The sequence below is a fragment of the Aquarana catesbeiana genome, linkage group LG05 (assembly GCF_042186555.1).
Source record: "Aquarana catesbeiana isolate 2022-GZ linkage group LG05, ASM4218655v1, whole genome shotgun sequence".
Classification (NCBI taxonomy): Eukaryota; Metazoa; Chordata; class Amphibia; order Anura; family Ranidae; genus Aquarana; species Aquarana catesbeiana.
The window spans coordinates 97,352,477-97,380,287 of record NC_133328.1 but is presented as its reverse complement, the minus strand read 5'-3'; the positions used below and the strand labels follow the sequence as shown (position 1 = coordinate 97,380,287).

At 45.3% G+C, this 27,811-nt stretch overlaps 1 protein-coding gene across 1 annotated transcript in view; it reads right to left on the bottom strand.

Moving 5' to 3' along the window:
• Nucleotides 1-19,130: 19,130 nt before the first annotated feature.
• The window catches only part of WDR86 (WD repeat domain 86), a 79,335-nt gene continuing 70,654 nt past the window's right edge, over nucleotides 19,131-27,811 (bottom strand). The window contains exons 6-7 of the mRNA XM_073629994.1: nucleotides 23,853-23,956; nucleotides 19,131-21,137 (exon numbers count right to left, since the gene is read on the bottom strand). Of these exons, the coding sequence (XP_073486095.1) occupies nucleotides 20,928-21,137; nucleotides 23,853-23,956 (314 nt within the window). The 3' untranslated portion in view covers nucleotides 19,131-20,927. The remainder of the gene's footprint in view (nucleotides 21,138-23,852; nucleotides 23,957-27,811) is intronic.

Here is a 27,811-nt window from a genome sequence, read left to right as displayed (position 1 = left end):
GCATAAATCCCCCCCACCATCACAAACCCTCCCCCATCTCCCCCTCCCAGCATAAATCCTCACTTTCAGATAAAAAAAACCCTCATCTCAAACCTGTGCCTCCTTGTCTCCCCTCCCAGTACAACCCCCCCCCCAGCTCCTCCTGTTCTGTAAGGGCAGCCTCCTATGCTGGGACTTGTAGTGCCCTCTGTGGGGGCTGAGATATGGCAGCCTCCTATGCTGGGACTTGTAGTGCCCTAGACTACAGGGGACTGAAGAATGGCAGCCCACTCTGCTGAGACTTGTAGTGCCCTCTGTGGGGGGACTGAGGAAGTCTAAGGCACTAGAAGTCCCAGAATAGGAGGCTGCCATATCTCAGCCCCCCAGAGTGCACTACAAGCCCCAGCAAAACGAGCTGGCACCAGACCTCCAAACACAGCATGAGGAGACTGCACAGCCTTCCACTCATTCCTTGGCTGCCATACACTCTTCCCCACTCTCCTCCTACCTGAGTGTGGGCTGCATGGTGAAGCAGTTGGTGGGATTTCCCGATGTCTGAAGACCCATCCAGGCTCCCAGACCCCGGCGCAGCACAGAGCACACAAGGCTGCAGATCACTCCGCCACTGGTCAGGCACCTCAGTGGCTGTGGGCGGTGGATGCGGGAGGAGGCTGCGGGAACCAGGACTCGGGAGGACGGGTCGGGGGGGAAGTTCTTGTGCAGGGGGGGTGGCTGTTTTGCCACCCCCTGCAGAGTGCCGCCCTTGGCCTGGGCCTTGTCGGCCTAGGTCAAGACACAGCACTGGGTGGACAGACATTTTTAGGTCTCTCCAGAGATGCTCAATTGGGTTTAAGTCAGGGCTCTGGCTGGGCCATTCAAGAACCATCACGGAGTTGTTGTGAAGCTACTCCTTTGTTATTTTAGCTGTGTGCTTAGGGTCATTGTCTTGTTGGAAGGTAAACATTCGGCCCAGTCTGAGGTCCTGAGCACTCTGGAGAAGGTTTACGTCCAGGATAATCCTGTACTTGGCCGCATTCATCTTTCACTCGATTACAACCAGTCGTCCTGTCCCTGCAGCTGAAAAACACCCCCACAGCATGATGCTGCCACCACCATGCTTCACTGTTGGGACTGTATGAGCGGTGCCTGGTTTTCTCCACACATACCGTTTAGAATTGATGCCAAAAAGTTCTATCTTGGTCTCATCAGACCAGAGAATCTTACTTCTCACCATCTTGGAGTCCTTCAGGTGTTTTTTTTAAGCAAACTCCATGCGGGCTTTCATGTGTCTTGCACTGAGGAGAGGCTTCCGTCAGGCCACTCTGCCATAAAGCCCCGACTGGTGGAGGGCTGCAGTGCTGGTTGACTTTCTACAACTTTCTCCCATCTCCCGACTGCATCTCTGGAGCTCAGCCATGGTGATCTTTGGGTTCTTCTTTACCTCTCACCAAGGCTCTTCTCCCCCGATAGCTGTTTGGCCGGATGGCCAGCTCCAGGAAGGGTTCTTGTCGTCCCAAACGTCTTCCATTTAAGGATTATGAAGGCCACTGTGCTCTTAGGAACCTTAAGTACAGCAGAAATTTTTTGTAACCTTGGCCAGATCTGTGCCTTGCCACAATTCTGTCTCTGAGCTCTTCAGGCAGTTCCTTTGACCTCGTGATTCTCATTTGCTCTGACATGCACTGTGAGCTGTAAGGTCTTATATATACAGGTGTGTGGCTTTCCTAATCGAGTCCAATCAGTATAATCAAACACAGCTTGACTCAAATGAAGGTGTAGAACCATCTCAAGGATGATCAGAAGAAATGGACAGCGCCTGAGTTAAATATATACGTGTCACAGCAAAGGGTCTGAATACTTAAGACCATGTGATATTTCAGTTTTTCTTTTTTAATAAATCTGCAAAAATTTCAACAATTCTGTGTTTTTCTGTCAATATGGGGGTGCTGTGTGTACATTAATGAGGAAAAAATGAAATGATTTTAGCAAATGGCTGCAATATAACAAAGAGTGAAAAATTAAAGGGGGTTTGAATACTTTCCGTCCCCACTGTATATATCTATCCACTGTATCCAGTTTAGCTAGATCTCACTGCAGGCCGTTCCTGGTGTACTGTTTCTAATATACTTCTGGCAGGCAGGTGATTCAGTTAGCTGCTGTGTCTTTAATAAATACATAGATAAAATAAAAATAAATAAATAAAATATATATATATATATTATACACACACACACAGATAGTCTTGTATGTATGTATATATATATATATATATATATATATATATATGTGTGTGTGTGTGTGTGTGTGTGTGTGTATATATATATATATATATATATATATATACACACACACACACACACACACACACAGTTGCTACTACTTTCCTGGTGGTGTACACGATACATACAGTGCACTCATAGTTGTTCTTACACTTCTGTTGGTGTACACAGTACCATGCACCCACAGTGCAGTTGCTAGTTATACTACTTTTCTGGTGGTGTACACAGCACACAATACATACAGTACACCCATAGTTGTTATTACACTACTGTTGGTGTACACAGTGCAGTTGCTACTATTTTCCTGGTGGTCTACACCAGTGTTTCTCAACTCCAGTCCTCAAGGCGCCCCAACAGGTCATGTTTTCAGGTTTTCCATTATTTTGCACAGGCGATTTGATCAGTTTCCCTGCCTTAGTAATTACCACAGCCGTTTCATCTGAGGGAAATCCTGAAAACGTGACCTGTTGGGGCGCCTTGAGGACTGGAGTTGAGAAACACTGGTCTACACAATACAGTGTAGTATTTTTTTGCTAAACAAAATTTACAGAATGTCCGGAAGGCTACCAAGGAGAGGCAGATGCTCACAGGCCACTAAAAGAGGGCAAGCAGGCTCTGTGTCTACAGTCGACAGTGCTGATTGTGGACACGGTGCATCCTCAGCACGTGGCCGTGGGGCACCCTTGTCCTTTTTTCCTGTAGCTGGCTGTTTTGAGCCACAACATGCAGAAGAGTTGGTGGAATGGATAACAAAGCCGTCCTCATCCTCTGTCACCCAGGCTCAGAGTAGTTTGCCTGCCAATGCAGCTGCCAAAGCAGCCTATTCCATCGGCTTCAAGTCAACAGTCACTCCTTCCCTAGCCCCGCCATCATGCACGGAGGAGTCCCCCGAACTTATCAACCACAGTGTCGGGTACATGCTGCAGGAGGATGCGCAGCGATATGAAGGCTCCGATGATGGTACCCAGGTTGAGGGAGGGAGTAACGTCAGCCTAGAGAGAGGGGGTGCCCAAGAAGGTCAAGAAACTGGCAGTCATGTCCCCCCCCCCCCCCCCAGCTGCAGCATACTGCCAGGTTTGCTTCAGTGACGAGTAGGGAGGGGATGATGAGGTCACTGACTCAACTTGGGTGCCTGATAGAAGAGAGGAGGAGGAGGCACATCTCCAAAGAGGTAGGATGCCCTCCAGGGGCAGCTTTAGGGGAGCCACCCTATTGCATCACACTGCAGAGCTAAGCAGGTGCAGGGCGCTGCTGACTCCCCACATATTTTCAAAAGTTCTTTGGTGTGGGCCTTTTTTGACACGTGGGCAGTATATCGCACCGTTGCTGTTTGCAACATATGTCTGAAGCGTATCAAGCGTGGCCAAAACAGCAGCCGCTTGGGCACCACATGCTTGACCAGACATATGACGACCTCTCATGCAGTCCGTTGGCAACAGCACTTAAAAGACCCACATCAAAAAACAAGGCGGACTTCTCATTGCTCCTCATCAGCTGGGTTCTCCAACCCCACTATACCTCCAGTCCTCTCAGAAACCTGCACTGAGAGGAATGAAGGTATAGCAATAGGTGTCCCAAGTACTTGCAGCCAATCTGCTATCTGTACACCTCCATCTGATTTTAGCAGGCAAATTTCCCTACCCCAGTTGCTAAACCGTCAAAAGATATGAGGTCCCAGCGTTCCACCATGCTCAGCGTCTGAATGCGAGCATGGCCAAATTGCTAGCACTGCAATTGCTGCCTTTTCAGCTGGTAGACTCTGCCCCCTTTTGTGAATTTGTGGAATGTGCGGTACCTCAGTGGCAGGTTCCCAAACGCCATTTCTTTTCACGGAAGGCCATTCCGGCTCTCTACCAGCATGTGGAAGGCAATGTCTTGGCCTTGTTGGACAGGGCGGTCAGCAGTAAAGTGCATATTACTGCTGACTCATGGTCCAGCAGGCATGGACAGGGACGTTACCTTTCTTTCATGGCACACTGGGTAACTCTGCTGGCAGCTGGGAAGGATGCAGGACAGGGTTCAGTATTGTTGGAGCTTGTTCCGCCACCATGCCTCCAAAATGCTACTGGTGATTCTGCCACAGCTCTCTCCTCCACCCCCTCCTCTTCTTCCTCTATGGCCTCTTTGCAGATTTCTCCTCTGAACCAGCGGTGCTCCATAGGCGTTCAAGGGGCTATGCAAGCACTCAGGCAAAAAGATGCCATGCGGTGCTTGAGTTGGTCTGCTTAGGGGACAGGAGCCACACTGGGGCAAAGATTCTGTCAGTTCTGCAGGGGCAGGTTCAGAGGTGGTTGGTGCCACGCCAGCTTCAGCCAGGAATGGTTTTATGCGACAATGTCAACAACCTCCTCTCTGCCCTCCAACAGGGACACGTGACCCATGTTCCCTGTTTGGCTCACATCCTGAATTTGGTAGTGTAGCGGTTCTTGAGCAGGTACCCGGGCTTACAGGATCTCTTGAGGCAGGCCAGGAAAGTCTGTGTCATTTCTGACGGTCATATAATGCCAGTGCTCGGCTGGCTGACATTCAAAGAGAATGCAACCTGCTCAAGAACCGCCTCATTTGTGACATGCCTACCAGGTGGAACTCAACATTGGCAATGCTGCAGCGGCTGCACACGCAGCAGAGGGCCATCAATGAGTACCTGTGTGAGTATGGCACCAGGACAGGGTCAGGGGAGCTTGGCTTTTTTTCGCCACGCCAGTGGCTACTGATCAAGGATGCATGTACTGTCCTGTCACCATTTGAGGAGGCCACGAGGATGGTGAGCAGTGACAGTGCATGCATCAGTGATACTGTCCCTCTTGTCTTCCTGTTGGAGCACACGCTTCGTGGAATAATGGACAGGGCACTTGAGGCAGAACAGCGGGAGGAAGAGGAGGACTTCCTTACCTCTCAAGGCCCCCTTTATCCAGATACTAGTATTCCTGCAGGCCCGCCAATCACACAGGAAGAAGAGGAGGAGGATTGTGTCAGCATGGAGGTGGAGGATAAAACTCAGCAGCAGTCTTCAAGGGATTGTTTGCAGTCCCCAGAAACCCATGGAGTTGTACATAGCTGGGAGGAGGTGGTTGAGGATCATGTGACCCAGAGGACTCAGGATTGAATGCCTCTGCAAACCTATGCTGCATGGCCTCTCTGATCCTGCAAAGCCTGCAAAAGGACCCTAGTATCAAGGAAAGGGATCATTACTGGCTGGCAACCCTTCTTGATCCACGTTACAAGGGTAAGGTTGCAGAACTTATCCAGCCTTCGCAGAGGGAGCAGAGGATGAAACATCTTCGGGAGGCCTTGCAGAAGGGTTTGTGCAATGCGTTTCCAGAGCCTGGGAGGTTACAATTTCCTGGTGCTGGACAACGTGTTGCTGAGGCTTTGTTCAGTCACAGAAAGAGCGGTGGAGAAGATGGCCAGCTGACCGATGCGTTCAGGCAATTCTTCGGTCCTCAGCGCCCAGGTCTGATCGGTTCCAGCAACCAGCGTCTGAATTCCATGGTGCAGGAATTATTAGGGGCAAGATCAGACTTGGAGACCTTTCCACCAGAACATCCACTGGGTTACTGGGTCTTGAGGATGGACCACTGGCCAGAGCTTGCTCAATATGCAATTGAGCTACTGGCCTGTCCTGCATCCAGTGTTCTTTCTGAATGCACATTCAGTACTGCTGGAGGCTTTGTACCCGATCACAGAGTGCTCCTGTCCACAGACTCGGTTGATCGGCTCACATTCATAAAAATGAATGTCTTGGATCACCAGCTACCAAGCACCTGATGCTGATGTAACCGATTGATTTTTCTATGGATGTGGGATCCCTTGAAGACTGCATATGCTGAGTGACTATCCTTTTCCTCCTCAATTTTCATGATGATAGCTTCTAAGAATATTTTCGGTTCAGGGCACCACAACCACTACCTAAGGCCCAATTTTTCTTCCCCTGTTTAACCACTTGCCGACCGGGCCATAGCCAAAAGACAGCTACAGCACATTAGGCTTATTCTGGGTGCACGTCCGTGGGACGTCATTCCAGAATGTTGCTCCGGCGCGCCCTCGGGAACATCGGCGCATCACGGATCACGGTAAATAGCCACTGATCGCGGCTGTTTACCACGTGATCGTTCCGTCAAATGACGGAGCGATCACTTGTAAACAAACCGGCGTCACCTCAGGACGCTGGTTCCTCCCTCCCTCCCTCCCCTTCCTCTCCTCCCTCCCCAATCGGTATAGTGCGGGGGGGGAGAGATTGCAGCAGTGCTGTGGGCTAGATGTTTAGTGCCGCTGCTCACTGCCAATACTCTGCCAATACTCTGCAACACTGTGCAATACTCTACAAAACTCTGCCAATACTCGCCAATACTCTGCCAATACTTGCCAATACTCTGCAATAAATTTTAACAGAAACAAAGTATTTTTTTCAAATTCTCAGTCTTTTTTGATTTATAGCGCAAAAAATAAAAAACCCAGCGGTAATTAAATACCACCAAAAGAAAGCTCTATTTGTGTGAAAAAAAAGGACAAAAATTTCATATGGGTACAGTGTTGCATGACTGAGTAATTGTCATTCAAAGTGTGAGAGCACCGAAAGCTGAAAATTGGTCTGGTTAGAAAGGGGGTTTAAGTGCCCAGTGGTCAAGTGGTTAACAGGGGCACGTAATTAAAATTTTTGATCAAATATTTAACAGCAGGGCTCGTTCCTGCGCTCAACGAGAGTATCTGTGAGGGGTTGCAGTGTTGTGGCACCACCACCACTGCCTAAGACCCGATTTTTCTGCCCCTGTTTAACAAGGGCGCGTAATTACAATTTTTTATCTAATATTTCACAGCAGGGCCTGTTCCTGCGCTCAACAAAAGTATCTGTGAGGCTTTACAGTGTTGTGCCACCACCACCGCCTAAGGCCCAATTTTTCTGCTCTTGTTTAATGCCCACCAAGAGTAACTGTGAGGGCTTACAGTGTTCTGGTACCACCAACACCTAATGCCCAATTTTCCGCAGAGTGTATAGGGCAGGCTGTATAGTATATACAGGCGGTCCCCTATTTTCGAACATCCGACTTACAAACAACTCCTACTTACAAATGGAGGGAGACAACAAGAAGTGAGAGGAAATCTACCCCTAGGAAGGGAAATTCTTTCCTGTAAAAGCATCAGTGGGGAGACACCTTTTTCCCATATTAACTCTTATCACCAATCCTTGTTTCCCTAATAACCCAAAATTTTCAAAATCCAATTGTCATTGGGATAGAAAGTGAGGTGAAATCTTCTGAACAGGGGCTCAGACAGCAAAGCAAATGTTACAGGGGTGAGGATAACCCTTCCCTATGTTATCCAAGAAGCTTAAAAATTAATTTTTTTGGCTGGAGCTACACTTACAAAATGTACCTGTTCAAAATTACAAACAGATTCGACTTAAAGTGGGGTTTCACTGTCTCCAAATAATTTTTATTTTTGGCAAACTGACAATGTATAGTATATTTTAACATTGAACTTACTTGTTCTGTTTTTCCAGCTTACTGCTCTCCGTTTTCTGCATTAAAAAAAATGTATATCTTTTTCTTTAGCCGGGTTTCATCTTGCCTGTGGGCATGCGAAGCCCACAGGCATCCTCTTCCGGGATACAGTGCTGCTGATAGACCAGCATGCACTGCCCGTTCTAGCCCCGATCTCGCGCATGCTCAGTACACACAGATCGGATTGCCGCCAAGAGCTCAGCGGGCGTCGGAAATCACGCGAGATTTCACGACGGCTCTCCGCACTGACTCCTGGGATGAATGACAAGAGATCCCAGGAGACAGTGCGCCGCGTTAGGAAATGACGAAAATACCTGCAAAGTCCCCACCCATAGCCGCAGGGACAGAACAAAGAAAAGCAAGTATATCGCAAGGTAGGGGGGAAAAAAAAAAAAAAAGGTCCATATAGCACTCGGTGCTCTGTATACAAGCCACTGATATCAAGTATAAAAAATGGGTGAAGATCCGCTTTAAGAACAAACACAGTCCCTATCTTGTTTGTAACCCGGGGACCGCCTGTATACTGCTGCTGTTCAGAGTATATAGGGCCTGGGGGCCCCACGCCTTTTTTTTTTTATAATTTGGTTGCGGGGTTCACCTTAATATCCATACCAGACCCAAATGGGCTGGGGGGGGGCAACATTACATTACAGCCGCAAGCAGTTTTAAATGACTTTTATTCCTTTAGAAATGTCATTTTGTGAAGGGACTGTTCTAAACACGGGAAAAATGTGCCACTTTACAGGCATACTATAGACACCCCCCAGGCACGATATGTAATGGAATATTTCACTTTTAATGTTTCTGTCATAAACCAGATGTGACCAGAACTGTGTGACTGCGACAGAGTGAACCAGACATAAACAGGTGAAAGTAAATCAGTTTATTAAAGTAAATGCATATAAATGTGAACACACCACCAATACAGAGTGAACAAACTGAACAACCAAAAAGTGATTATAAACCAACCAGTATATATATATATAGCAAAAAGGGAATACCAACTTTCCGAGCTCCAACTAGCCATTGCTGAGAAAAGTCCATGGCGTCAAGCCGGGCAGCAGGCAAAGTCACATCAAGTGGGGCAGCAGGCACATCAAGTGGGGCAGCAGGCATGGGCACATCAAGTGGGGCAGCAGGCATGGGCACATCAAGTGGGGCAGTAGGCATGGGCACTTCAAGCTGGGCAGCAGGCACGGGCACTTCAAGCTGGGCAGCAGGCACAGGTACATCAAGATGGGTAGCAGACAGTGGCACATCAGGCTGGGCAGCAGACAGTGGCACATCAGGCTGGGCAACAGACAGAGGCTTATCAGGCTGGGCAGCAGACAAAGGCTCGTCAGGCTGGGCAGCAGACAGAGGCACATCAGGCTGGGCAGCAAACAGGAACTCATCAGGCTGTAACACTGGCCCGGATAATTTGGGCTGGAACGCTGGCTCTGGCTCTTCAGGCTCCAAGGCTGGCTCTGGTTCTTTGGGCTGGAACGCTGGCTCTGGCTCTTCAGGCTGGAACGATGGCTCTGGCTCTTCAGACGGGAACGCTGGCTCTGGCTCTTCAGGCAGGGACGCTGGCTCTGGCTCTTCAGGCAGGGATGCTGGCTCTGGCTCTTCAGGCAGGAGGAATGCTGGCTCTGGCTCTTCGGGATGGAATACTGGCACCTCCGGCTGGAACTCTGGCACCTCCGGCTGGAACTCTGGCACTTCGGGCTGGAACTTTGGCACTTCGGGCTGGGATACTGGCACCGGAACTTCAAGCTGGGACAGATTGGTGGGTGTGGAGGCAGGTTGGGTTAATGGGAGGATCGTGTTGGTTGGGAAAAACTTTAGTTTTTTCTTTGGCTTAGCAACTGAAGCTCTATAGGTGACTGCAGGACTGTAGGTAAGGGATGCAGCAGACTGGAAAGGAGGATTGGGATATGGCAGAGAAGAGGTAACAGTAGCTAGGGGGAAGATCTTGTGGGTTTGTAGGCAGCAGAGAAGAGACAGGTGGGTTGAATGCAGGATAGGTACAGGGAGCAGAGACCGGATATGAGTATTTGGTTGGGAGCACCATATACTGGGCTGCAACTGAGGTTGACATGGCTGATGGGGAAACATACATTTGGGTAGGCTGGTGTCTGATGGCAGAGGTGGTTTGTTTGGCTGGGGCTGATTGCACCATGTCAGACCATGTCAAAGTATAGGTTGTAAAAACTGTAGTTTTAAATCTCCCTGTCTAACAAAAGACTGAGCAGACACAATGCCCTCAGCAATCACCTGTGGGGAACAGGCTGAGTAGTGCTCACAAAAATCAGCGGGATCATCCTCAAAAAGCCACACTAGGTATACAACCTGATTCATACTAAAAGGAGGAGTGAAATCATCATGGCCCTCGGAATACAGGGCAGGGCCAGCTCAGTACAGATCTTGATCAAAGGCTGCACCTCCCCAAACAATATATAACCCTAATCGACCAGGGAGTGAACCAAATGGATAGCTGCAAACAACTGGTCACTAGACCATCCTTTCAAAGCCTGGTGGCAATAATCACTACTTTCAGATGCCAGCAGAGAAAAATAAATAACCTCATCGGCATTCATGTTTGCAACCAAACTGAATCAAAATCATTCCCCTGTGCAGCCACTTCTGGACAGGGATGGCCCTGGTATTCTGACATAAACCAGATGTGACCAGAACTGTGTGATAGCGACAGAGTGAACCAGACATAAACAGGTGAAAGTAAATACATTTACTAAAGTAAATACATATAAATATGAACACACCACCAATACAAACAGAGTGAACAAAGTGAACAACCAAACAGTGATAAAAAACCAACCAGTATATATATAGCAAAAAGGGAGTACCAGAATCGTAATCAAGCCAGGCCAGGGTCATGAACAGGAGATCAGCAGATGGGGGGCCAGGACTAAACAGACAGGGAACAAGATGGAAGGAATCAGGCAGCAGGGCAAGGATCCACGGATACAGGAACAGAAACAAACAGGTTAAGGATACAGATATCAGGGTTCAGGTCCAGGATCAGGATCACATATAAACAGGCTGCAGGTCAGGGCACAAGGACAATACCAGGGCAAGGTGTGTGTGCACTTGCCGGGTATTTATACTATAGCTGCTATCAAAGTCAGGTGATGCCTAATTGCAGAAGGTAATGCCTGCTCCACACTGCCAGGATCCAAGCGCTGGTGGACGCCACTACTGCGGCCCAAAGATGACATAATACCACCAGGAAAAAGCTCTAACAGTTCCAAACTGCCAGGAGACACCTGCTGGTGGACATCAGTACTGCACGCCAAATGATAGATATTACCAGCGGAGGGAACCTTTTCTGACCGTTTCACTTTAAGCATTATTAAAATCACTGCTCCCGAAAAAACGTCCATTTTTAAAACTTTTTTTTGCATTGATTCATGTCCCCTGGGGCAGGACCCGGGTCCCCAAACACTTTTTATGACAATAACTTGTATATTAGCCTTTAAAATTAGCACTTTTGATTTTTCACGTTCAAGTCCCATAGACTTTAACAGGTTTCGCGTGTTCACACAAATTTTTGGTCTGTTCACATGTTCTGCCGCTAACCGAACCAGGGGGTGTTCGGCTCATCCCTATACCTGACCTATGCATAATGGAGCCAAAGTATGTTGTGGTCTGAACCAATATTCAGGACTTCATAACCTATCAATTTATGAGGAAATTTACAGTGGTCTTTGTGGGTTCCTATCCATAGGTACAGTACAAGTACCTCCACTTGTCCTTCACATATATCATGACCAGATGCCCTTCATGGCTGCCACCATGAGTCTTGGTGAAGGAGACTGGGCTTGGTGAGGAGACATTCCAGCACCGGACGGACAGAGGTGGCATTCAGCAGGAGCATGAACATGAATGTATTTTGTGTAGCATTTCAGACAAGTCAGTATTCTAATAATTGATTTACACCCAAGAGGGCATAAGAGTCTGCAGCAATAATACCAGAGGTTTCAAAATGCACAATTACACTTTTTTTTAACTTTAGATTTACTGATCTGCTAACATATTTTATGTAACTCATTTGATTACACATAAGGGGGAACTAACTAAGTTTTCTGCACCATTATAATGGTGGTGGAAACTGTCAGAACTGGCATGGACCACATTAACACAGGGAGATTAACACCAGATTAACAGGGGGAATACAGCATTTTTCCATATAGAAAACTGCCACAGATTCCTGCTAGGTGTGACCTGTTGTACAGGATGTGAGTTGGCAGCAGGCTGCTCACATCCCATCTCTGCTCATGCAGTGATTACACTTGAAAGACCCACATCAAAGAAAAAGGCAGACTTCTCCTTGCTCCTCATCTGGGATCTCCAACCCTACTATACCTCCAAAACCTGCACTGAGAGGAATGAAGGTATAGCAATAGGTGTCCCAACTACTTGCAGCCAATCTGCTAGCAGTACACCACCATCTGATTTTAGCAGGCATATTTCCCTACCCTAGTTGCTGAACTGTAAAAAGAAATTTGGTCCCAGCCATCCACATGCTCAACGTCTAAATGCTAGCTTGGCCAAATTGCTAGCACTGCAACTGCTGCCTTTTCAGCTGGTAGACTCCGCCCCCTTTTGTGAATTTGTGGAATGTGCTGTACCTCAGTGTCAGGTTCCAAAATGCCATTTCTTTTCACGGAAGGCCATTCCGGCTCTCTACTGGCATGTGGAAGACAACGTTTTGGCCTCGTTGGACAGGGAGGTCAGTAGGATGGTGGAGGAGACAGTCTCATGCTCATTTGAGCAAGCTACTACTGGCAAACACAAGTTTTGAAGCTACTTTGGAGAGGATGTTGATACTAAATGTTTTTTACAGTTTGGTGCGCTGGAAGCACCTACAAAATGTGAGTACCCTGATGTTCTTTTTTCTAAATAAATTTATAATCAAACGATAATGAACTATCCAGCCTCTTTCTTATTTTAACATTTTAACATTCTTTGGATTTTCCCGTGGGATCCTGCTGAGCCCATCTTTACTCAGAGCCCAGGAGTGTGGTTCAACAGCTTATGTGGACCAAACTTAATTGTGCGGTCACGCTATTTGAGGTGAGCACAGTCACGCAGGGGGGGGAGCACGTGTGCAAAGTCACCCTCTTTTAAACCAGGATTTTTCATTACAAGAGTCACTTTATGGAACATCATTGTATACATACACTTCAATTTTTGTGGATTTGAAGATGATTGAGAACAAAGTTTTTTGGACACTTGATACTAATGGAAAGATTTTTTTTAATGTGAACTTGCTTGATACACAAATTTTGTTTTATTATATATTTTTGATTTTTTCTTCTTTTATACATCTTTGATGATATTGTTTATAATAGTACCTTTACAGCATTAAGGTTATTATCGCATAGCGATGCATTTTCTTTATTATTTTTTATACATTTTCTCACATATTATGGGATTGTGATTAATGCTTAGCAGCTTTGAATTGGCACTTTATTCACTTTCAGGCCGGGTTTACACTAGTGCGGCAAGCGCTCCGACATTGGGAGCTCATGTCGCATGACGTGTGAAAATCAATGTTTCCCTATGGGAGCCATCCTAACTGGTCTGACACAAGCCGGTCCAACTTTGAAAATGCTCCCTGTACTACTTTGGTCCGTCTTTGATCCTACTTCAGCCCATTGACTATCATTGAAGTTGGATCAAAGTCGGATCGCCGTCTCGCATGATCCGACTTTGGCATGCGACTTGTGCTCAGATGATCTTGAGGGGGAACTCCGAGCCAAATTTTAAATAACAAACCGGCATGGGTTCCCCCTCCAAGAGCATACCAGGCCCTTGGGTCTGGTATGGATTTTAAGGGGAACCCCCTGCACCGAAAAAACGGCGGGGCCCCCCCCCAAATCCATACCAGACCCTTATCCGAGCATGCAGCCCGGCCGGTCAGGAATGGGAGTGGGGACGAGTGAGCGCCCCCCCCCTCCGGAACCATACCAGGCCGCATGCACTCAACATGGGGGGTGGGTGCTTTGGGGCAGGGGGGCGCCCTGTGGCCCCCCCACCCCAAAGCACCTTGTCCCCATGTTGATGAGGACAAGGGCCTCTTCCCGACAACCCTGGCCGTTGGTTGTCGGGGTCTGCGGGCGGGGGGGCTTACCGGAAACCAGGAGCCCTTTTAATAAGGGGCCACCAGATCCCGGCCCCCCACCCTATTTGAATGAGTATGGGGTACATCGTACCTCTACCCATTCACCTAGGAAAAAAAGTGTCAATAAAAAAAAACACACTAGACAGGTTTTTAAAATAATTTATTAGACAGCTCCAGGGGTCTTCTTCCGACTTCAGGGTCTCTTCATTCTTCTCCGCGGTCTCTTCCTTCTTCTCCGTGCTCTCCAGCCTCTTCTCCACGCTCTCCGGTTCTTCTCCCGCTCTCTGGTATCTTCTGCCGGGCTCCTCCGCTATCTTCTGCTCTTTTGCCGGCTATTTTGCTGGCGGTGGCCCGGTCTTCTCCGCCATCTTCTTCCCACTTCTCTTCTTCCGATGTTGACACAACGCTCTCTCCCACTGTAATGCCGTGTGCTCGGTCCGCAATGACTTATATAGGGATGGGGCGTGGTCACTGGGTGATGTGACCTGGTGACCCCACCCCTTATTACGTCACAGTCCCGGGGCAAGCAGTATTAAAATCACTGCTCCCGAAAAAAACGTCCGTTTTTAAAACTTTTTCTGCATTGATACATGTCCCCAGGGGCAGGACCCGGGTTCCCAAACACTTTTTATGGCAATAACTTGCATATAAGCCTTTAAAATTAGCACTTTTGATTTTTCACGTTCGTGTCCCATAGACTTTAACAGTGTTTGCGTGTTCGAACAATTTCTTTGCCTGTTCGCATGTCCTGCTGCGATCCAAACTGGGGGGTGTTCGGCTCATCCCTAGTAGGGAGCATGTATTAGTTGTCCTTTAAAGCCGATGAATGTTCAGGGTAGCCTTTAGAGAATATCTAATTCAAAAAATAAGAATGTATTTCAGCTTACCACTCATTCGATGTGCTGGCTGCATTCAATTACCGTATTTATCGGCGTATAAAACGCGCCGGCGTATAACACGCACCCCAAGTTTAGGAGGGAATTTTAAGGAAAAAAACTTTTAGGAGGGAAGTTTAAGGAAAAAAACTTACATTTAAATGCCCATCAATGCAGCCTCATCAGTGTCCATCTGCAGCCTTGTCAGTGTCCATCTGTAGCCTTGTCCCTTATTGCAGCCTTGTCACCCATTGCAGCATTGTCCCCCATTGCAGCCTTGTCCCCCATTGCAGCTTTGTTCCCCATTGCAGCCTTGTCAGTGTCCATCTGTAATCTTGTCCCCCATTGCAGCCTTGTCAGTGTCCATCTGTAGCCTTGCCCTTCGTTTGCAGAAATCTGTCGTTTGAAAATGGCGCCGCTGTTCTCGGCAGCTCTCGGCGGCTTTCGGCTGTTCTCAACGGCTTTCGGACGCACTCGGCTTTCGGCGGCTCACACGGGACTGCGAGAGCCACCGAGAATGGGCGAAAGCCGCCGAGACCCGCCGAGAATGGCCGAAAGCCGCCGAGAAAAGCCGAAAGCCACCGAGAGCGACCAAAAGCCGCCGAGAGCCGCCAAAAGGCTCACAATTGGCGGGGGATCAGTGTATAACACACACACACACGATTTTCCCCTGATTTTAAGGGGAAAAAAGTCTGTGTTATACGCCGATAAATACAGTATTTTTGGAGATCTTTTTCCTTTATTTTTACATAGTGGTTCTGCCTGTAACCCACTTCCAGTCCTAGGATGATAATGCTCGCTTGCCCTCAATCAGGAAAACAGGTATTTTTGTGAACTCATCAAACAGATATAACACTACGCTTCCAATGGAATATATAACAGACAAACGAAAGCAAATAAGAGAAGTTTGCTGTTAGGATTTATATACACTTTAATTTGCATCTCTTATTGTCACATTAAAAAGAAAATATTAAGCATATCAATGTTGAAGGAAATATAATAATTACAAAGTCTAGTGATCATCTAACATGTACTCATGGATCACACCATTGCAGTCCAAAGAGGTAAAAAAAAAAAACAGCTAAAAATCTACTTATATACAATGTTGACTTTAAATAGTCCACTACATTGCACAGCATATCGTTTGCACAAACAGGTTAAAGTGTATTTATTTTCCTAGGAAGGCACACACATTTCTTTCCCAACACATTTCTGACGTTTGTAGTTCTGAAAGTACCATAACATTCACCAAAAGGCTTAGGCCCCATGCACAGAGGGTATTTAGCCTCAAGCAGAGAGCACAGCCTCTATGAGAGTTTGCCAGCTGCTGTGGCTGGACAGGGCTGGGTGGTGCACTCACAATATGTAGGTTTAGGGCCATATGCACCAAGATCAAAATTAGAGAAATTTGAAATGATCTAAACAAGAGTAAAAGAGCAGTTTTCTTAAGCATATTTAATGAGTTACATATATTTTAAAGCACAGAATAAAAAACTTAAATGAGGTTTGAAAAAGAACATTGATTAAAATTAGAGAACACTTTGAGATACCTCCCAGTTATTGGAGTTAATCTCTAACCTTGTGCTAATTGATTTAATTATCTAACAAAGCCTATTTAACTGACAGCCTAACGTTCCAGTTTTCACTGACTTTGCAAGATGGTGAGCTGTTCTAAATGGAATGAAACTTTCCAGCAACAAGTTGTCCAGATGAAGCTAAAGGGATGGCCCTTTCAGCCATAGCAAGAGAAGTTTGTCGTTCCAAATCTGTGATTTCTTGAATATTGCATCTGTACAACATCACAAACTCATTTAAGTACCCCAAGATGGCTGCTTGTACACGAAAGACAAATGCAAGAGGACAGGATAATGCAGAGAATCTCAATGGGCAATTGGTTCAAAACTGCAGCTGGGATTGCTTCGTCAGTTCAATGCTGAACAGAGTAAGGATCTGTCTCATCATACAGTGTCTTGCTTTTTAAGAGAATTTGGACTGAAAGCCCACTCTGCAATGCCCAAACCTCTCATTAGCAGAATGAATCAAAAGGCTAGACTAACCTTTGCTGAGGAGCATGGTGTACAGACAGAAGAGAAATGGTCCAAAATTCACTTTAGCGATGAAAGCAAGTTTCATTTATTTGGGTCCAATAGGAAACATTATGTTCAACATCAAACTGTGGAAAGACTGAACCCAAAGTGTGTAAAGAAGTCAGTGAAAGGTGGAGGGGAAAGCGTCATGGTTTGGGGGATGTTTTCTGCAGCAGGAGTTGGGCCTCTTATACAGCTACATGGCAGAGTGAATGCAAATGTTTATTAGAACCTTCTCCGATAACATGCGCGTTCTTCCCTACGTTCATCACCCAATCGGCCACCAATTTTCATACACGACATTGCCCTCTGTCACACAGCAAAACGGGTAAAGCAGTTCCTTGAAGCTGAAAACATTGCAATAATGAAATGACTAGCCTAGAGTCCTGATCTAAACCTAATAGAAAACCTCTGGAAAATCCTTTGCAACAAAGTTATGGCCAAGAAACCCACTTCAGTCACTGAACTATGGAAGAGACTGGAAGAAGAGTGGAAAAAAATCACACCAGAGCAGTGCAAGAGACTAGTGATGTCCTATGGCTGCAGATGTGCTGAAGTCACTCAAAGCAAGGGCCTGTACACTAATTGTTGATTGTTGTAACCTTCAGAAATTTTTGTTGTAATCTTTCTCTGTGCTACAGTCATTGCTGTATTCTAATTTGATCACTGTGTTTTCTACAAAATAAAGGTTTTTTTTTTGTTGAGTTGCCTTGGTTATTTTGAAAAACACTGTTCTATTGGCATAGTATAGCCACAACAAAAAATCCACTAAATGTTGAGCAATGAGAATGAAGATTACATTATTTCTGAAAAAATCAAGTGTTCATAAATTGTTCTCTAATTTTGATCTCCAGTGTAGATGCCTGGAATGAAAGTCTGCCTTTAGGGCATTAGTTCCCAGGTGCATACTGCCCTTAACATAGATTTTGCTGAGTGCACCACCCAGCCCTGTCCTAGCCCTATGGGGTCTCATAGCAGTTAATAGGCCCTCTGCCCATGGCTAAATGCTGGAGCCACATGCACTGGGGCAAAATGACCCTAAATGGGGCCTTAGATTTGACTTGGCAGTGAAGTTTCAAGTAATAACCTGGACATGGAGGGCTTTTGTGATGTCACATGACTAGGTCAGTGGAGGTGCCCATAGTGTTCAAATACACAGCCTCGTTTTACCAGGAGACTGTGACTAAGAGGTCTATATACACTGTGTGCACATTTATTAGGCAAGTGAGTATTTTGACCAAATTATCATTTTTATGCATATTGTTCAACTCCAAGCATATCAGGTGATGTGTGTTTGTGTAATGAGGGAGGTGTGGCCTAAGGAGATCAACACTCTATATCAAGGTGTGCATAATTATTAGGCAGCTACTTTCCTCTGGCAAAATGGGCCCAAAAAAAAATTTAACTGACTAAGAAGTCAAAAAAGTCTTTCAGAGGGATGCAGCACTCTTGAAATTGCTAAGATATTTGGGCATGATCACAGAACCATCAAACTTTTTGTTGCAAATAGTCAACTGGGTCGCAATAAACGTGTCGAGAAAAAAAGACACAAATTAACTGCCAAAGATTTGAGAGGACCACCGTTGAACAAGACACATAAGTTGAAACATCAAGACTGGGCCAAGAAATATCTGAAGACAGATTTTTCAAAGGTTTTATAAACTGAGAGTGACTCATGGACCAGATGGATAGGCCTATGGCTGGATCAGTAACAGTCACAGAGCTCCACTTCAACTCAGACGCCAGCAAAGTGAAGGCCAGGTACTGGTATGGGCTGGTATTATTAAAGATGAGCTAGTTGGACCTTTTGAAGATGGACTGAAAATGAACTCCCAAACCTACTGCCAGTTTTTAGAAGACACTTTCTTCAAGCAGTGGTACAGGAAAAAGTCTGCATCTTTCAAGAAGACCATGATATTTATGCAGAACAATGCTCCATCGCATGCATAAAGTACTCCACTGCATGGCTAGCCAGTAAAGGGCTTAAAGATGAAAGAATGACATGGCCCCCCTTCCTCACCTGACCTAGACCCTATTGAGAACTTGTGAGCCCTTCTTAAACTGGAGAATTAGACCCCTTTCACACTGGGGCGGTTTGCAGGCGGTATTGCGCTAAAAATACCACCTGCAAACTGCCCCTAAACAGCCTCCGCTGTTTGTTCAGTGTGAAAGCCCGAGGGCTTTCACACTGAAGCGGTGCGCAGGCAGGGCGGTGAAAAAAGTCCTGCAAACCGCTTTTTTGGAGCGGTGAAGGAGCGGTGTATTCACCGCTCCTTCACCGCTCCTGCCCATTGAAATCAATGGGACAGCGCGGCTATACCGCGGCAATACCGCGGCTATAGCCGCGCTATATGAGGGATTTTAACCCTTTTTCGTCCGCCAGCGGGGGTTAAAACCGCCCCGCTAGCGGCCGAATACCGCTGCAAGAACGACGGTACAACAGCGCTAAAAATAGCGCTGTTGTACCGCCGACGCCCCCACCGCCCCAGTGTGAAAGGGGCCTTAGGGTGAAGGAAAACAGTCCACCCCTCTGAATAGCGTCTGGGAGGCTGTGGTTGCTGCTGCACAAAAAGTTGATCGTCAACAGATCAAGAAACTGACAGACTCCATGAATGGAGGGCTTATGACTGTTATTGAAAATGTTCGTTTTTTATTTAGTTGCATAATAATTCTGCACACTAATAGTTGCCCAATAATTCTGCACACATAGATATTCTCCTGAGAAAGCCAAAACCTCACTTTCTTAAATATTCAGGTTTGAGGTTTAATAACATTTTGGTTTGACCGAGAGCACAGTAGTTTTTCAATAATGAAATGAATCCTCAAAAATACAACTTGCCTAATAATTGTGCACACAGTGTAAATGTTTTCACACAACCTTTACCCAGCATTTGCACATTGTTCTCAATTTTATCCAATTAGAAAAATGTCTGAAATGTGTGAATCTTGTACAGTCTTGTACAATCTCTCTACAGGAAAATCGGAAGTAAAATTTCATCAGACGAACGTTCTTCTGATTTCCGTATTGTTAATATGATGCTTTCGACAGCCGATTATGGTTTTTTTGTCCCATAAACCTGGATGTACAGACTATAAAATTTTTATCGTACTTGAACTCAACGTCCAATTTTTGTTTAATTAGTACGGTTTTTGTCTGCAAAAAAATCGCAAGAGCAAGACTATGCATACTCAGAAACGAAAGAATGCATACAAAAACTATTCAACACATTACATCACTTCTGAAGTTATATTCTTTCGTAAGAAAATTTTTGTATGGTGAGTAACCTCTTCACTTTCGATATGAGACTAGCATGCAACGAAAAATGGATGAACGGTCATTCGAAAATCTGATTGTGTGTACGAGGCTTTAAAGTGATATTAAACTCTCAATTTTTAATCAATTTCAGCAGCTGATTCAATCACTGAGTATACAGCTTCTTTATCTTTAAGATCCCTTTCACACTGAAGCGCCGCTAAAGCAACAGACATTTTTGCGGTCCTTAAGCTGTGCTTTTCTGGTGCTGACGGTTTTTTAAGGTCACATGACAACATGACATTACATGATACTGACCCATGTTTCCTGTTTCAGGGTGGCTGCTTTTTTGCAGCAGCAGCCTATATAGCTACCCTTGCATGCAGGGACTAGAGTTGTGCCTTCCTCCACTGTGTGCATCAATAGAAACATACAGCCCCAGAGCATGGGATGGCAAGACACTTACCTGCTCTTCCTCCCTTCTCCCCCCCCCCCCTCTATTCTCCAAGACTGACTGGAGACTGCATTGACCATTGTTAACGCTTTCCTGGGAAGACTGGAAGTTCAGGGAAGCAGCCCTGAAAGAGCAGGAGCCAGCAGAATTAAACATTGTAAACTGCAAGTGCTAAGGTATGAAATTTAACAAGTACTTTGCTGCTTTAGTGGTTATGGTACCTGTACAGAACCACAAAGCGGACCTCTATAAAAGGAAAGACTCACACTGATACTTCATTTGGCCCCCGATTTGTCCCAGGGTCCTATAGCAGTCATGTGGGCAGTTATTGCAGTAGTTCCAGTATTGCTAGAATAAAAAGCCTTCCAGCCTTTATAGCAATTCTACTGGTTCACAGTCATCATTCTCCTCTGGTGAGCAGCCTACTTTATTATGGAAGAGGTGAGGCAAGCTTCCTTTCTGAGAGAGTTTACTCCGCACTGATGTCTTCTTCTGGTGCTTGTTCTGAGAGCAGATTTCCTTTATATCCCAGACTCTAAGAGTTCCATCATGAGAAGCCGTGTATAAAACATTGTCATATATCTGCAAACAAAAATCACAGGACAATAATGAGTGAATGTTCCTCCAGAGACTAAACACAAACTAGGGAGTTCAATAAAGCATTAAAGTGGTTGTAAACCTTTACAACACACTTTTTACTACAGGTAAGCCTATAATAAGTCTTACCTGTAGCTACCCTGGATATCTCCTAAACCTGAATGGTTTAGGAGATATCCCCTGTATTTGCATGTGCCGACATCATCGGCACATGCGCTCTGATGCAAAGTTAAGCAATGGCGCATACGTGCCGTTGCTTCAGTGAGTGTGCCATTACCGGCGGCTTCCGCGCGTATGCGCGGGAGTGACGTCATCGCGGCTCCAGCCAATCGCGGCTCCGGAACCTGCAAAACCCGGGAGTAACCCTGGGAGCGATGTCAGGCGCCGGAGTGGTGTACGAGGATGGCTGTAGGGGCTTCGATCTCAGGTAAGTAATTCATAATAAGCTAGTATGCTATGCATACTAGCTCATTATGCCTTTGTCTTGCAGGTTTTTTTTTTTTGTCCTAGGGTTTACAACCACTTTAAGTGATACTAAACACACACTGTTTAATTTGCACTGTCCCTTCTATTTCTGTTTATGGATGATGGTACTGTAAAAAACATCTAAGTATCTTTTTCCTAATCGATATACAGCTGTCACGTGGCCCAGATCTTTCCCAGCCTATCTGCAGGGAAACATAGGCTTGGTTCACACCTATGAATGTGGCTGTGGGTGCGGGAATTGCTGCGATTCCTGCACCCGCAACCACCCGCAGAGGAAATGCGCTGCTGTGAGAAAACGCGTGGGGCTGCCATTCATTCTGAATGCCACAACCACACATGTAAAAACACAGCGCATTTGCAGGTGCAGCAACTGCAGGGAAATCCCTACGGGACAGGTTTTGAGAAAGGTGCATGCACCTTTTTCTTCGAACATAGGCATGGCAGCCTATTTAAACGTGGGTCACAAGAAAGCAGAGATAAGAACCTAGGGATAAGCAGATCCTCTGCTGCTGGTTTCATGTTCAAAATAAGAAAAACAGCCTTTGCAATACAAAGTAAAAAATAAATAATATCAATAAACTGTTTTAAATTGTCATACAAATATATATTTAAAATCAAATCTTTATTATTTTTTGGCAATAACAAGGTGTGGGCGGATGTCTACCAGTCACAGGCTGTGTCACACCCCTCCAGCCTGTGTCTTAGAATACAAGGGAGGTGATTCCTCCATAAATCTATGTGTAATAACCCACCACTATTGTGTTTATCTGGTTAGTGAGCATGGAGGAGGAGGGAGGGAGTGGGCTGTCATTTACCACTGTGTATACGCCCATATGTGTGACGCTATAGTCACATGGGCTGCTCAGATGTAATAGGGAGGAAATGCATGTGCAGAGTTGCCACCACAGCTCTGCAAAATCTCTATCTGAATTGGGGACATGAATAGAGTGTTTTTTTGCAGAATACAGAAAATGAATCCCATAGTGACTGAGTGAGTATGAACAGCATGTAATATATCATTTATTGATAGTTTTTAATGTTGTGGGTTTAGTGACACTTTAACCTCTTGGCTGCATATGTGTGTGCAATAGCATCGACAGTGCTGTGCCGAGAGTGCACACCTTGTGTACTCCTGACACAGTGACCGGCGGCTCACGGGAAGACTTTCCCGATCACGTGAGCACCCTGACAGCCAATCACGGTGGTCACGTGGCCATAAGCCCTGTCTCACCTCCCAGCATAGCAAACCCCTTAAAGGGCCAGCTGCAGCCAGCCCCAAGGGGTTAAACCCTCAGTTTTTTAAGCACTTTCTGCAGCTGATTAAATAATTTACTGAGTTTGCAGCTTCTTTATCTTTTAATCTTTGCCTATGCTCTAGTTTAAGCCATGGCCACTGCTCCAGGCTTCCTGTTTCAGGGTGGCGCCTTTATCTTGCAGCATCCTATGGTGCCACCCTTGCATGCAGGGACTAGAGTTGTGCCTCCCACAGTGTGTGCATCAATAGAAACTGACAGCCCTGTAGCCTAGGATGGTAAGGCACTCCCCTGCCCCTTCTTCCTTTATCTTCCTCCCTTCTCCAAGCTAACAGACTGGTTCTAGGCTGCATTGTCCACTGTTAACTCTTTCCTGTGAAGACCAGGGAGGCAGAGTTGAGAGAGCAGGAACCAGCAGCATTAATAGTCGTAAACTGCAAGTGTTCTGGTAAGAATTTTTACAAATATTTTACTGGGTAATGTTTGTTTTAATGTGCTCTCTGCTTTAACCTAAATGCTGAGTGTTTAATAGGGTTTCATACAACTTTAGTGACATTTTTCTGATGGTAGCTCACTTTAGTACTGCCTGTACCTAACTCAGCCAAGCACTAATTTCAGTAACATTACTGACACGTGTGCCAAATTCAGGTAGTTGTTTCTATTGCCACCTTAAGAACCTGTCACTCCGACCTGAGGACTGCCCCCCAACACATTCATGCACCGGTTTCTGACAGCTACATGAATATCAGGCAAACACTCACAATCTCAGTGTGGAGGCCCGACAGAGTTCTAAAGAGTGCCTATGACACCTGCAATTAAATCCCCCCAAAATGTCATCCTGAATTCTGCTTTGATGTGACACGGACTGAATGAGGAGCAAGAGCCTTCCATAGCCAGAAAATGCAAAACCTGCAATCTTCAGGTTCTCCATCACTGGATCCACATAGGAGTCCTCACACACCTGAATGCAGTTTATGATGAATGTGTGTCCTGGGAAGACTTGTTGCAAAGCTCCGGTCCTTGTATTAAATGCCCTCGCACAAGTATCACCGCTTCCTGTAAATACTGGAAAGAGAATAAAGCAAAGATCATATATCACATTTGTGAACAAAACACAACTGTAGCAAAGGCAATGCAAACTTAAAGTGACACTAAACTCTGATAAAAAAGGAACATTTTTTCAACTATGTATACTCTTTTTAAAAAGTCCCTTCTGTTGCTCTCAGCCACCTTTAAACCTCCATTTTTTTTTTTTTTTGGTGCTGTGATCTGACTTCTTGTTAGAGGGTTGCTACATTCGTTCTCTGCAGTTCCACTGTATGTAGGAACATAGCACCTTCTCTTGCTTGCTCCCAAGATGAACAATAGACTATGGACTATGGGATTTGCAGTGTGAATGGAGCAGTGCACATGCCCACAACTAACGTGCTCTGCTCTGCTCCTTCCAAAGGAGAAGTTTAGAAGCCCACAGAGGACATAACAAGGGGGCAAAAAAAAAAAACCAGAAGGCCTAAACCATACACAAAGCAAATTTCTTTCCTGCAAACATGGGTTGCAGGAAAGAAAATGGCTCGATTTTCCCATCAACACAGACAGTGGTGACAGGGGAATCCCTCCAGCCGAGACCTTGCCTTCTCCTGGCTGCAGGGGCAGGTGGGAAAAGCCATCCCTGCTGGGAGAAGACAGTGATTAACACTAGCAGCTATAGCAGCCACTTGCGATAATCACAAGCGAATCCATCAGGCTGGTGCATTCAGCCTGCCCACTAATGGTTCAGCTCTCGGCCTGGTTCCTGCTGAACCGGCCAAGACTTGAACCGTGTATGGCTGGCCTTGGAAACAATTTCCAAAAAATAGATTACAGGGCTATTATATAGTGAAAGTGTACGGATTATTTTTGGTGAACAGGGATATTGTTTAGTGTCACTTTATTCATAACCAATTTTGCACTGCAATAAAAGTACACACTACTTTGAAAGGCGTGCTATGCGAACCAAGACATTGAAGGAGAAAGTCACAATCCTTCATGTTCTGGACTTAAAACCTGGATGGTTATGATGCAGCTGTAGTGCTTTGCAAAAGTATTCCCCCCCCCCCCTTGGCATTTTTCGTGTTTTGTTGCCTCACAACCTGGAATTAACATGGATTGTTTGAGGATTTGCATCATTTAATTTACAGAACATGCCCACAACTTTGAAGATGTTTTTTTTGTTTTTTTTTTGTTTTTTTTATTGTGAAGCAAACAACAATTAGGACAAAATAACAGAAAAAGTCAATGTGCATAACTATTCATCCTCCTAAAGTCAATACTTTGTAGAGCCACCTTTTGTGGCTATCATAGCTCCAAGTCACTTTGGATAAGTCTCTATGAGCTTGCCACATCTTACCACTGGGATTTTTGCCCATTCCTCCTTGCAAAACTGCTCCAGCTCCTTCAAGTTGGATGATTTGCGCTTGTGAACAGCAATCTTTAAGTCTGACCACAGATTTTCTATTGGATTGAGGTCTGGGCTTTGACTAGGCCATTCCAACACATTTACATGTATCCCCTTAAACCACTCAAGTGTTGCTTTAGCAGTGTGTTTGGGGTCATTGTCCTGCTTGAAGGTGAACCTCCATCCTAGCCTCAAATCACACACAGAGTGGTACAGGTTTTGCTCAAGAATATCCCTGTATTTAGCACCATCCATCTTTCCCTCAACTCTGACCAGTTTCCCAGTCCTGACTGCAGAGAAACATTCCCACAGCATGATGCTGCCACCACCATGTTTCACTGTGGGGATGGTGTTCTTTGGGTGATGTGATGCGTTGGATTTGCGCCAGACATAGCATTTTCTTTGATGGCCAAAAAGTTCAGTTTTAGTCTCATCAGACCAGAGCACCTTCCTCCATACATTTTGGGAGTTTCCCACATGCCTTTTCGCAAACTCAAACGTGCCATTTTGTTTTTTGCTGAAAGTAATGGCTCTCTTCTGACCACTCTGCTATACAGCCCAACTCTATGGAGCGTACAGCTTATTGTTGTCTTATGTACAGATACTCCAGTCTCTGCTGTGGAACTCCGCAGCTCCTCCAGGGTTACCTTAGGTCTCTGTGCTGCCTCTCTGATTAATGCCCTCCTTGCCCAGTCCGTGAGTTTTGGTGTGCGGCCATCTCTTGGCAGGTTTGCTGTTGTGCCATGTTCTTTCCATTTGGTTATGATAGATGTGATGGTGCTCCTAGGGATCATCAAAGATTTGGATATTTTTTTGTAACCTAACCCTGACTTGTACTTCTCAACAAAATTGTCCCTTACTTGTTTGGAGAATTTCTTGGTCTTCATGGCAGTGTTTGGTTAGTGGTGCCTCTTGCTTAGGTGTTGCAGCCCCTGGGGCCTTTCAAAAAGGTGTGTATATGTAATGACAGATCATGTGACACTTAGATTGCACACAGGTGGACATCATTTCACTAATTATGTGAAGGCAATTGGTTGCACTTTTTATGGGCTTCATAACAAAGGGGGTGAATACATTCGCACATGCCAATTATTTTTTTATTTCTGAAAAATAGTTTAATGTATATATTTTTCTCATTTTACTTCACCAACTTAGACTATTGTGTTCTGATCCATCACATTTAATTCAGATTTAAAAAAACATTTTACTAAAGGCTGTAATGTAACAAAATAGGTAAAAAGCCAAGGGGGTGAATACTTTGGCAAGGCACTGTAAATTTCCTGGTGTGTGAAAATTTGATAGACAGTTGGCCCTTTAATATACTTGTGGAGGACAATTGTTGAGGATTTCCTTCTATAATGAGCAAATTACTTTACTGAAGGTGTTTCTTGGTTATTATTGATATGTGATCTGGATCAGTGTTTCTCAACCTTTTTTCAGGCAAGGCATCCTTTAAAATTCCACACAATCTCGAGACACCCCATTCTAAAATTGAAAAAACAAAACTAATAGTTTTGCAACATCCACATGCTTATGACACCCAACATTAGTGGTGATTTATTCTTCCAAAGCAAATACATCCTTGCACACTGGTACTGATTTAGTATTCCAATATTTCTCTTATATTTCTCTTCTCACTCGGTTTATCTCCCTCACTCAGCCCTGGTGCTAAAGGAGAGGGGTAGGTGCCCGACGTCCTTTTTATCAACCGATTACATCAGTGGTTGTTAGGACCAGCAGCTGGAAGGCTGTAATGGTGCACATTGAAAATCTGTGGCTTTGTGTAACTTATAGGTAGGCTTGATTCAACCGCTGGCTTGTATACAGTTGTTGGGCAATTTCTAGGTATTTTGCCAAGGCACCCCTGAAGACATCTAAAGGCACCCCAGGCTGATCTGGATACAGTCGGGCATACCACAGATATAACTGGAATCTACAGAACATAACCCCACTGTTTCCCTGAGGAAGCCCATTCTGGGTGAAACGCGTTGGCATTTGCTCTGCTTAAAATTATATTGATCTACACCAACACTCTATCGGATCAAATTCAGATAGTGACATATTTTGTACCATCAGTTATAAGTGTTGGGATTAAGGATTTGTGTATCTTTACTTGAATTGGGGTTTATGTCCCATATTAAGTTTTGAACAACTTTGCTATCTGTTCTAGGAAAAGGGGTTCATATATCCTCAAAATACTTTTGAAGTACTTACAAAATAAAGCTGTTTTGTTTTTAAGATGTTAGTGTAAATGTTTCTTTGAGAGACCACCCACCTTTAAAGTCCCCAGTCTTTGAGCTGTCAGGGTTCAAAATTGAAAACCAACACCATACAGTACATACAATTTACATTTGAACAGACATGGCGACTCAGGAGGACCTACAAATACCATAGTACCATCTGTATATTGCAGTTTACAAATTCTTAGATGTACTGGGTGATATTGCTCATTTATTATTAGGAACACAATGTGGTCACCTTGGAAC